We start from the raw sequence: 12,424 nt of genomic DNA on the forward strand, positions 1-12,424 counted from the left end.
AAGTACAAACAGTCACTGGGGCAGAGGGGAGAAAGAATCCAAACGAGGAAGATAAAGAATAAATTCAGAATAAAAATAACCAACAAAAGAAAGGCAGCAACCAACTGGAACACACGATACAACAAAGCAGGGAGAAGCAGAGCCATGCCTAGGCCAGTCACTGGACCCACACTGGCTGCCAGCAGTTCAGCAGATCTGTTCTATTCCTTAATATGACTACCAAGGATAGAGGAAATTCAAATAAAAAGAATTGAAGTATGATTTGCAATGACTTGGTGTTAAGTTTGATTGTGTGTTTTACTTTTCTTATTTTTATTTTTTTTAACCAGTCTCTGTCATGCAGGAAACAAGCAAGACAATTTTAATGATTCTAGCAGATTCTGGATGCTCCAAAGACCCTGAAATACCATGGTGTTTGTTATTCAGAAAACAATCCCAAACAAATTAAAATAATTGGGGAATTAAGAATTTGGAATTAATAATTCCAAATTTAATTCCGCAGCACTCAAATGAAAAAAATTTAAAAATTAAAATAATTTATGGGAAATACGCCTCTGTCATCATTTTCTACAAACAGAAATGAAGCGCGCTGCATCTCAAGGAGGGATTATTATTAATGACACAACTGCTGGATGCAGGGCATTTGGAAGCTCTTCCCAACCCTCCACGATGACACATGGACATCAGCTCCAGAGGGCAACAGGCAGTTTTATGCCTTGGAGCCACAGCCAGGGTTTTCTCTGCCAGGGATGAGGAGACTTCTGTGCAGACACATTATCACAACACTGATTTGCTACTGTGCTTCTGTATTTTCCTTGGAGGCACCTCTGAGCAGCCCTCATGGGAGCCAAGGCAGAGTTTTGGATGGGTCCTGGGCACGACTCCCTTTGTTCGTGTTCCTGCCCTTTGGCTCAGCCCACAGGCACGAGGCACAGCTGAGCTGCACACCCCAACAGTGCCCGGGGAGCAGCAAGGGGAGAATTTCTCCTAGGAGAGCAGGACACCTCCCAAAACACAGTTCTGGCAGGTGATGGCAGTCCCAACAGCCACGGGCTCTGAAGAACGACCCTCCCCAGCAGAAGAGAACCACCCCACACCACAGCAGCGGGTCCGAGCCCTGGGGACTCTGAGAAGGTGCCATTCTCCTGCACCACTTCTCCTCCCAGTTCCCCCACCTGTGTAAGGAGGTCAGTGCCAGTTATTCACATCCCAGTGGCTCCACCCACGGCCCATGGAGCAGATCTGGGTCACCAGAGGATTTCTCTCCACCCACCTCCCTCATTGTCACGGCCACGGTGGCAGTGGGAGGATGCAAAGCCCAGCTGTTAAACATAAACCAACACCTGTGTGAGACCATGAGGCAAAGCTGTGCCCCTGAGTGCAAACTGCCCTCTGTGCTGGACGGGTTGGGGCACAGCAGCTGCAGTGCCCACTGTGCCCAGACTGCCACCACTGCTCACAGAGGGGCTCCCAAGGCTGAAGCTCCTCCACTGGGCTGAGGGGTTACCTTAGAAAGGTGAAGTCCTGTGAAATTCCTAAACATGAAGGGACAAGAAGGTGGCAGCTGCCGGGGACCCAGAGCTCTGATCAGCACACACTGCTCTGAAGGCACAGCTCTGTGCAAACCCACCCAACCTGCAATGCCAGCTCTGTGGGTGTGTGCAGAGTGAGACCCATCCTTTCAGAGACACTGTCCTCTCAGCCTTTTGGGAAGAGGGGCAAAATATAAGTTGTTCTTTCTAATGCTGCAGGAAACTGCCCAATCACCCTCAGGGAGCTCGTTCCTGCTCCCCTAAGTACAAATACAATGAATGATCAGGTCCCTGCCCATGAGGTGGCAGGACAGGACAACAGCTCACCTGCCAGCTACCCAGCTCTTTCAATCAGAGCCAGAATTCTCAGACATAATTTCCCCTAAATGCTGTCTCCAGATGGCCTAAGCAGCCTCATTATTCAGATCAAGATGAGTCTCAGCACAACAGGACCAACAGTCCCTACCTGACACCCTCATTATTAAATGGGGATTGTGATTTCTCCTCTGGGTACCACGCAGGCTGTCCCTGGATGAGCAGTGTATCCCCAAGAGGGATTCAAGAGAACAGTATGAAGCCCATGGTGAAAGGGATCTTTTAAACCTCAGATTGATATTTCAACTCATAATGGCATAAAACATGAGCAAGACAGATAGAAGCAAAATAAATTTGAAAACCAATTGATCCATTTTTTCCTGGTTTGTTTACAGTGTTAACTACCACCCTGTGCAGAAGCAGCTTTGCTGTTTCCCAAGGTCACCCAGCTCCCCATGGCCTGCCCAGGCCCAACAGTGCAGAGAAATGGACAATAAAGCAACTACAGCCACACACAGGGAAGTGTCCAGATGGAACCACAGAACTGGCAGGGCAAGGCCAAGGCACAGGCAGCATCAGAGTCACTATTAATTTTTTATAACTAACAACTGGGACAGGGAGCCTTGCAAAAATTTTACTCATATTTCCACACTCTCCAGAGCACATGGTATCAGGATTCCTGTCACATCAGAGTAACACTGACACGACAACGGGAGATTCAGCTGACACCAACTTCCTGCTGCTGCATGACAGTGTCAGAATCCCCCTCACTGATTATTCTGTAGCTGACAATGTTGGCTGCCACAACATCCACAGCTGCAGAGTTCGGACAACACAGCTGAACTCTGCTGCACTCTGTGCACCGTGCACTGCTTCCTTAAAACTGTTTGTTTGGGTTTCCAGTCGGGCACTAATTCACGGGAACTTCAGAGAGTATCAACACACACCTTTGTTACGGACCAGAACAGGAACCCAAACTGCCCTGTCAGTTGTGCCACGGAGCCCAGACCTTGTCCCAGTCAGGCTCTCTGTGAAAAGCAAACCCCCAACCCAAGCCACACAGTTGTGACGTCAGTGAGTTTAAAGGCAGGTGACTTCTGCAATGTCACACATAAAAACAGCCTGTGCAATCAAGCTGTAATTATCACCACTCAGGGGCCATGCCCTTTCTCCCCTCCTGTGCCAGCTCTGACTGCAGGTGACAACCAGAACAAGCAACAGCCCCCAAACACAATCCCCACCAGCTCCCACACACCAGCATTTCTAAACCCTGTGCTGTGCCCCACTTACACGTTGTTTTGGTTTTTATAACCCCAAGTGCTTCTTCAAACTACCACTTAAATGACAGCAGTGGGACAGGTGTGGATTCTCTGACCATTACAGACACCTATGGGTTCACAACTCCATTAACCCTTTCCAAACTCTTGTGTACGAGTCACGAGTGAGGCATTAAGAAAATCACCATCCCTCTTGGCAAAGGCTAAGAAACATCTTCCAAAACAAGGTCAAAACATTGGGCATTTTTAAGAACTACTGCAGGACATGTTTTGTGACCAATCCTGCAAATAAAAACGCCCCATGGCTCCCTGGATGAGCCTCCCTGAGGTCCTGCTGCAGCTGCAGGGACAGAGGGGGATTCCGTTTCCCATTTTTAAGCACGCTCCAACTTGCCTTACGTTACTAAACAATAGCTTTTTAAAGGTCTTATTACTCATCACTTTCTGAAGTCTACAGATGACATGTTGCATGACTACAGCCTATGGATGCTGGAAGCCTTCATTACTGGCAATGAGATTCAGGCTAATTAGACAAGATATAATCAATGGATCAGGTCAGGTAAACACCATGAAGCAGCACAGCTTGGCATGTGAGTGCTGCTCACATGAGGCAGTACTGATGGACCCAACTCTTACTAGACAAGTTTTGCAGAAGGTGAGTATATTCACCTCATAGTTGGCACAGAATAAAGAATAATAGTAAAGAATAACAGTTACAGCCACCCTCTTCAAGGTGGGGAACTTAACTGGATTCAGCAGAAGAGTTTGGTTTATGCATTTTCATCAATAATCCAACCATGACAGTGCCTGAATGTAAATGAGACCTGATCTTTAACCACATCGACGTCAGACATGTGGGTTTGTGTCTGCACCTTCCTGCACCAGGATCCTGCAGTGCCCTTCAGCACCCACCAACACTCAAACCCCAACTCAAGCACTGCCACTGCTCTTGTTCTGGTCACCTATGTGCAGACAGAGATGAATTACTGTGCTCAGGCACTGATGAAGTGACTGAGAAATAAAACAAACCAAAAGATGAAGAGATGCTGTGGTTATTAACAGGAAAATTTAACCAATGTATCTGGTCTGTTCACAAGTCCACGAGATCAGCTTAAAAAGGATTTTTACACGCACTGTTTAGGCATCCTTGGACAGTACTTTGTATTCATTCTGCCCTAAAGGGAGTCAATTAAGTTGATTATTGTTGGCACGGATGGGCAACTGCATCATTTTTAGGTGCACAACATGTTGCTTCAGGCAGTTTGAGAAGCCAAAAGAGACGAGGTGAGGATTAACAAGTTAAACATCATAAACAACTGCCAGCACCAGTGAGCACAGGTAAATCAGTTCCCAAGGGGCCTCTACCCAAGGGGCAGGAGATCAGGCATCAGCTCTGTCATTTACTGTTTGAGTTTGCTGAACCCATTTTCTCAATGATCTGAGACCCTGCTTTAACTTCAACCCAGAGCAGTTACACATGACAAGGAAAATGCCATCATTCTGGCAGTGGTGACAGAGCCACAGGTCAGCTGAGGCCACGGCCCAGGCAGGTGGAGAGAGCTCTGCTGAGGAAGCCACATCTGTAATCAGAGGAGGAAATCAGGCACACTTCCCCCAAAATGAACAATGCAGCAATTTACTTGGAATCTAGAGAGATGTCCGTTTCCTTGAGTCCAGAATGCCAGGACTATTTCTTAGCCTGAACATTTTTTTTAGCTCCTGAGGAAGGAATCAGGCCACAGAAACTGTCAGGGGCTGCTACCATCACCTGCAAGGAGCTGCGAGGCTGCTGCAGCCCAGTTGTCTGCCTTTGGAAAGGGCAGGTTTCCATCAGGAAGATGTAGACTACTTCACTTTGGTAAAATATTTCCCTGGTCAGCTGGACTGCAGTTCAAGTGGCAGCAAGACTGTTTGCACAAGCAGCCTTCTGACTTTTAAATGGCTTTGCTGTTCATTTATACATCTCTCTAAGTGCAACCAACCAGAAAAATCAAAAGACTGATTTGCATCAAAAATTTATCTGGATGATTCCTGGGAAGACTGGTCCCAGAGGCAGGTTTTCAGCCCGTGCCAGTCCACGGCCTTGCTCCAGTACTCATCCCATCAGCAGGAAGGCAAACCCCAGCTCCTTGGGAAGAAAGAAATTCCACCCTTCCTACCCCTTCCCGAGGCAATAATGACAAACTGGCCATCCTATAAATTCTCAGTTCACCACAGGTACATTCTGTCTCTAACATCACAAACAAGGCTGGCAGATGACTTATGGGAATTTGTAAGCAAAGTCCATTTCACAACCAGAGCCAACACAGCTCTGTGGGACCACGACTCAATGTCTGTCACCACAGCAGCCTCCCAACACCTCTGCCACACCGAGCAGCCCACACAGGGGTTTGGAACACATGGTGCCCCGCTTCACCACCTTCCAAGGATTTTGCTCTTTGCCTTTTGCACACCCTGAGAAGCTCAGCTGTGTCTCAGATTTTGGAAGCACATTGTTATTTAGTCAGTGTTTGAGTTATACTGGGGAAACTGGCCAACAAGCAGGACCTGCAGCATGACCCGAGACTGCTGGGCTGGGTTGCCTCATGTCAGGGTCACCTGGTGTCACCTGGTGAGCAAATCACCTGGATGTCATGTTACACTAAATGTGCAAGACAAAATAACCCCCAGAACTGGAGGGTGCTCAGGTACCACAGTGACAGGCACATTTTGAGAACAGAGGAGCAGTCGTGCTTAAGGGTTTTTCAACTAGCTTCCCAAGATAATGATTACAACATTTCCTAGGGGGCAAGGAATCCTTCAAGGAGAATCACATCAGGGCCCAGCTGCACGGGCTGTGAGCTGTGTCTGATGCCAGCTGGGCTGGGCTGGTCCCTCTGCAGTGGGGCTCTCTGAGGAGGACAGGCCTGTCCCGCCTGGGCTCTGCCAGGGGACACTGCTCCAGGACAGCCAAGGGGAGAGGGCTCTGCTCTCTCAAAGCAAACAGCATTTTATTCCCACTGTGCTTTTAGCCAAATCACTCCATGCATCTTACAGACTCCTCAGAGGTCTCCAGCATTTTCTCTCCAGTTTTGTGGCTGAGGTGGTCCGTGCAACAAATGGGCTTGGTCAGAGGCTTTGTGCTGGCGTCTGGAGCCCACCCTGCTGTCAGACCCGCTGGGAAACCCCCTCAGCCAGAGCCACAGAACAACAGCCCACACGACTTTAAACTGAATCACCAGCTAAGGGATTATTAACTTCCAGCTGCGTTCAGCCCCATTTCCTTTGTGCAACAGTGTGTTTAATTGCAGATTCTAATTTACTGTTGCAGAGCACAAGCCCAGGTCCAAGGATAAATTAAAATGACAGCTCCATGGGAAGTTCGGAATTTAACTTCCTGACTTATCTGATTTGATGCAGATACAAATATTTAAATCCAGCCAAGGAAACAAACCGCCTGTTTCTAAGAAGTTACAGCTGGAACGGGGGAAAACGGATTTTGTAGGAAGAGAGGCTGCAGCAATCAGTGCACTGCCACAATGCCCACGGGCACGGAGCAGCCACTGCACTGAGCTTCGGCTGGTGCACTGTGCTCCTCCCCTGCGAGGCTCATTCGGGTTTGGGTTTTTTGGTGGATTTTTCCCTTTAGTGAAAAACTGCTTCACTATCCTGGGAGTAAAAGGTTCTAGTTTTAAATCTCCTTTGCACAATTTCCCTGTTCTCTTCTCAAGGGAAGCACGGAGCCTGTGAGTGAAACAAATGGAGCTTGGCATACGATCAGTGCCCATCCCCACACTGATGCACGTTAGTTTTGTTGAAACAGATCACAGCTAATTTCAAACTGCATTAAAAAACCAATATATATAAAAAAACCCAGAGCTTAAGTTTTTAGCACAGCCGAATCCTGTGACAGAGGTGCTGCCAGGGAAAACTGCACGCGGGATACTCCCTGCTGCCTGGGATACTCCCTGCTGCCTGGGATACTCCCTGCTGCCTGGGATACTCCCTGCTGCTCTGAGCTCAGGCAAGCAGCTGCCAGAGAGGCTCTGGTTGCCCGGCAAGAGGAGGAGGAGGTGATGCAGCAGTTGCACAACGTCACAGCCAGGCCATGTCACTGCCCAGGGCAGCCCCACCACGCCAGGCAGGGCTGGCACTCGCCATGTGCTCCCTGCACACGTGGAGGTGGACACTGGCACAGGAGCACTGGCCGCTGGAGAGGGAGAGTGGCTGGGACAGGCCTGAGGTCACTGTGACTTTCTCCTCCACGCACCACCAGGCAGGCTGGCTGACCGACCACTCCTCCCGCCGCCAGCCCAGCGCTGCCACACTGACCTACGGACACCCGGACGGCCAGCCCTGTCCCAGTGCTGCACACCCCAGACTCGGCCAGCCCTGTCCCAGCGCTGCACACCCCAGACTCGGCCAGCCCTGTCCCAGCGCTGCACACCCCAGACTCGGCCAGCCCTGTCCCAGTGCTGCACACCCCAGACTCGGCCAGCCCTGTCCCAGTGCTGCACACCCCAGACTCGTCACCGCAGAGGCTCCTCCTGCAAGCTACAACATCTGTGGTGCACAGGCAGCAGAGCTGGTAAAGCAGAGCCGTGCAGACACAGCCCGCGCTGGCGAGACAGTCCCACACCAGGAGGGAATACTGAGCATAAGCCCTCCCAACCTCTGCATTTTCACTCCACTGACTGAACACATTGCAATTACACCACCCCAAGACCTCCATCGGTCCCAGATGGTGGGGACACACAACAGCATGGGAGAAATCACACCAGAGCAGCCGGGTCGACAGACCCGATCCCAGCCATCCTGATTCCCAGAATGGATCCATGCTGGGAAAAACAATTCAAAGGCGGCACTGAAACAGACCTGAGCAGAAACTTACAGGAAACAAAACGTGGTTCTAAATCTGTGAATGCCTTCTGGACCATCAAAAAGCACCTTACACCCCCGAACAGGACGTGCTGAGGGTTTCACTCCCAGCGATTTACGGAGCTGTTGGTCCATACGCCTGCAGGCAGCACAGAACTGCACCACACCAGAGACTCAAACACTGCACGAGGGAGCCAGGGAGGAGGGAGAGGCAGGATCAGCCATCTCCACTGACAGTCTCAAACAGAATTTTAAGGTGCTTCCCAAAAGCACAGAGTAAAAACACTGCCAGAGCAGAGTCTCTTCACAGAGAAGTCTGCACGTGCATCAGCATTCCCAGGGTGTCAGCCACGACACCAGACACAGCTCCTGACACCCTGGCTCTGGAGAGCAGTGATGGGATCACTCTGCTCCCTTACTGCTGATGGAGGCTCATCCCCACAAACATCAGCCGGCCGAAATCCAAAGAAAGGCTCAGATCTGCTCTAATGCCCATTAGGCTGCAATACAACCACAGCCCCCCAAAATACCTTTTTGAGCAACACAAACAGTGGATAGGTACCATCAGAATTTGCCCCAGCCAAAGGCTCTCTGAGGGAAGTGGCTGATGAAGACTAACGAGAAGGGCTGAGCTGATCTCACTCTGAGGCATTACTGACTCTCCAAAGTGAAGCTGAAGCAAGTAATCAATGTCCAGCACTTCTGAACACCGGAGGGAAATGATGTGTGAGAGGGACTAAGGAAAATGGGAAGAAAGTGAGGAAGAGACGACATTTTACTGTGGAAAAGCCCATTGTGATCAGTCCTCAGCATCCTTTATTCTAGTTAGAAAGTATGAGGTGTACTAGCTCTCTTCATTTGCACCATAAATGCAGCAACTCTTCCAGTTTCCGGATAAATTTTAATTGCATTACATGCTATTAATTTCACTCACACTCACAGAGGACATCTACAATTTCTTTTGTGCTACCATTAACCACTTTTGCAAACATTAAACAAGCAAACACAAACACTAACTTCCCTCCAGCTGCAAACACAACTGAATTTTACCTGTACTTTCCCCTAGACTCACTCCTGGTACCCTACCCACCTGCAGCTTCATGCTGCAACCCCAAATTCCAGGCCTTCCCTGCTCCCAAGCAAATGACCTGTACTCCCATATCCATCTCATCAAATATTCGAGACATACCAAACCTTCATGGAAATCCAACTGTTTTAGTTAAGCAAACAGAAAATCTCCCCAAATCATACAGATTAAAATTCACCTGAATCCAAAAGTAGCAGCTGAAGTTCACTCAGCCTGGATCTCTATGATCATCTGAATATCTGCTCCCTGTGTCACCACTGCTGGTAAGGATGTTTTGTGGTTAATTTGGAACTTCTAGAATAAGGAGACTGCATGAAGCAAATGTTCCTAGAAGATCCAAATGCTCTGGAAACCTGGAGTTTATAAATGACCACATCCTGTGGGAGGAGGAGGAGGAAGGGGACTGTCTCTCCTGTTTTCCTTTGCACTCCCAGGTGAGCTGCAGCCCCTGCCCAGCCCAGCCCGAGCCCCCGAGCACTGCACATACCTGGATGTATCGCAAGGCACTCCTGAGGACACTGAGGTTTGAGGTCTTCTTGTCATCTACGTTGGGGATGTTGCGCTTTAAAGTCTCAAAGCACTCTTTCAAATGTGCACGTCTAAAGAAAACACAGGTGGGTCGTCAGCTCGTGGGACACACACCAGAAACCAATTCCACATAGGGGAGAGCCTAACTGGGGCCTTAATCCAGCAAAGCACCTGCACCTGTGCATAGCAGACCCCCAGCCCAGCCCAGCCCAGCCACCACAGGGCTGTGTGCCTGGATTCTATTCCAGCTTTGTTAGGAACACTGTGCAGCCTTAAATGAAACATCCCATCTCCCTGTGCTTCCACTGTCACCATATTTCTGATTTAGCTAGTCAGGCTTGTAAGAGTTTTGGGTCAGGAACTGGTTTTCCTCTTGTATTCACACTGTGCACTGACCCTGATTTTGGTTCACTGCTTTAAAGGAGTCACACTGTTATGCACACGGGGGTTTGCTTTGCGGGATGAGGGCTTTGCAGGTGATGGGACGCAGTGGTGCAGTTAAACAGAACATACTGGGAAGCCAGAAATGCAGAACTGAGCTGTAAGAAAGCAAAGCAACGCTGCAAGATTCAGTAAAAGCCACTAAGAATTTTGTTCAGGTTCTTTGTTTAAAAACAAACAAACAACAAACAAAACCCCGCCAAAGCCAAACAAATATTGACAGACTATAGGCCAAAAAAAGAACGTGAATTACAATTAAAAAAACCAAACCCCTGGCTTTCTACGCACCTGTTCTTCTCCAATTTATTATGTACTTCCCTGGTCCCAACCCTGTAACCCAAACAGAACAAAGATCAGCTCAGTGTCAGGTTGAAAACTCCTGCATTGCACCTGTGCTTGCAGCAGTGTGTGTGTGCCAAGGAGATACAGGTCAAGATTCAAAAGCAACAGAGGTGTTCAGATATCACTGGTGTAACATTAGGCACATATATAGTTCTGCCTATGCTGTTTCAAGATAAACTACATACTTTACACGTGCATTAGATGGACACATTGTGCATATAATGCACACTAGGTACAAACAGGTGTAACCTACACCTACGCTCCAGTGGGACAAGGTTTATGCAGTTTTAAATTCAAATGTACAATACTGGGCAAACACTTCCAACTGCTTCAGGTTTTTACTGTGCCTGAAACAACAAAGCTGAGGATAAACATGGAATGAAGCAATCCAGGAATCCTCCAGTCACCACTCAAGGAAGAACCAGAGTGAGCTTCTGGTTTGGGGTTTGAGTTCATCCCCATCCTCCAAATCAGGAGTGTTTTTAGGAAAAGCTAAACAAATAAATGTTCTCAGTTTTTCAGCTACAGTGGTGTTTAGGTACATTAGCAGATGTATAGATTTCAAGTATTTTCAATACACTGTGCAAAGTAATTATTTGCCTTTATCTGAAAATACAGGACATTGAGATAATCATAATCAATAAACTGTCAGGTATTTGAAAACAAACATTTCTCAGCATTTTCCCATGAAACATTTACAGGCTGAAAAAGACACCTTTTCTGTGCTTATGTCTAATGGAGTAGTTCTAGGGGGACACAGTGGTGAGCTGGGCTCCACACTGGGAGCACAGCCCTCCCAGCCTCCCAGAAGCAAAGCTCAGTGTGATGGCACAGGAGCAGTTTGTGGGTGCATCTGCAGCCACCCCTCTCAGACTCGTTCTGCCCTGGTACCCCCGTGCCAGCAGAAACTGGCTCCACAGCCATCTGAACCCACACAAGGGCAGTGACAGGGTTGTTTGATCAAAGCATAGGCTGATGGACCTTTCCCACAGCTGGGTGTTTTACACACAGGCTCTCAAGATCCCAGTTTTCCACAGAGAAATCACACTGGCATTTTACCAAAGCCTTTATCTTCACAAACTCTTATCTGCATTACTTACATTGTTTCCTTCTATGCATTTTGGGATCTCTATATCCCAACGGACACTGTGAACCCTTTTTATGTCCACTACACGTTACATCTCCTCCAGCCCCCCTGGGACTTGCACACCATCTCCAACACCACTGCCAGGAGTCATCCCCCCGCTGCAGAACAGTCCCAGGCCCAGGCAGCACAGCCCAGGAGGGAAGACTGAACAGATCCAGGTCACTTATCCTGCAGGAAAACTAAAGGGCCAAGGGAAACAGGTAAAACTGCTGCAAAGAAGGGAATGGTTTGTTCTCCCATTCCACAAGCAGTAATACCAGACAGTATTGGGATGCTGTGGTCTGGAAACAGCCACCTACGGAGAAGGCAGAGTCACCACCAGCCAAAGTCCTCAGGAACAAGTCAGATAAACATTACCCTGGAACAACATCAGAGCCACAAGTCCTGTCTGAGGGTGAGGGCAGATTAAACAGCCTTCAGCCCCTTCCAGCTGCAGGATTCTGGGTGAGCAGGAGGCTCTCAGCACTTACAGCGCTGAGAAACTGAAACAGCAGCTAAGATGATCCCTGTCCTGGGAATGACATCTCCCAGATCACATCCCAGTTTTCAACAAAGCTCCTGCAAGCAGCAGTGCCATGTGATTTCCCTGACCAGTACAAGCAGAGATCTTTTGTCAAACATAACACCAGATGCCACCTGAGATCAGACAGGCAGGGCTGGGACTTGCTTCCTAACACCGTTCTGGCTTGGAAAAAGAAGTCCTGGTACAGAATATTACAGTGTGGAGTCAGGGAGGAAAATAAAATCCCATCAAGTTGAAAACCCCTGCTCTCAGCAATCCAAACGGACGTCAAATATCCACGGGTCTCGGTATTTCTGATCTGACAACGCTTTGGACAAGCAGGAGCTGCCCCAGAGTGATGCAGGTTTTGGTACCATCTTTGCCTGGTCCCTGCTG

At 48.7% G+C, this 12,424-nt stretch overlaps 1 protein-coding gene across 3 annotated transcripts in view; it reads right to left on the minus strand.

The window, feature by feature from the left end:
- Nucleotides 1-12,424, minus strand: part of MNT (MAX network transcriptional repressor) — a 38,281-nt gene that overhangs the window by 15,101 nt on the left and 10,756 nt on the right. For all 3 annotated transcript variants that reach the window (XM_051809977.1, XM_051809978.1, XM_051809980.1), the window contains exons 3-4: nt 10,326-10,367; nt 9,556-9,667 (exon numbers count right to left, since the gene is read on the minus strand). In XM_051809977.1, the coding sequence (XP_051665937.1) occupies nt 9,556-9,667; nt 10,326-10,367 (154 nt within the window). The remainder of the gene's footprint in view (nt 1-9,555; nt 9,668-10,325; nt 10,368-12,424) is intronic.

This window comes from Manacus candei, unplaced genomic scaffold, assembly GCF_025592945.1.
Source record: "Manacus candei isolate 608988 ecotype Guabito, Panama unplaced genomic scaffold, ASM2559294v1 h1tg000076l, whole genome shotgun sequence".
In the NCBI taxonomy this organism is placed as follows: domain Eukaryota; kingdom Metazoa; phylum Chordata; class Aves; order Passeriformes; family Pipridae; genus Manacus; species Manacus candei.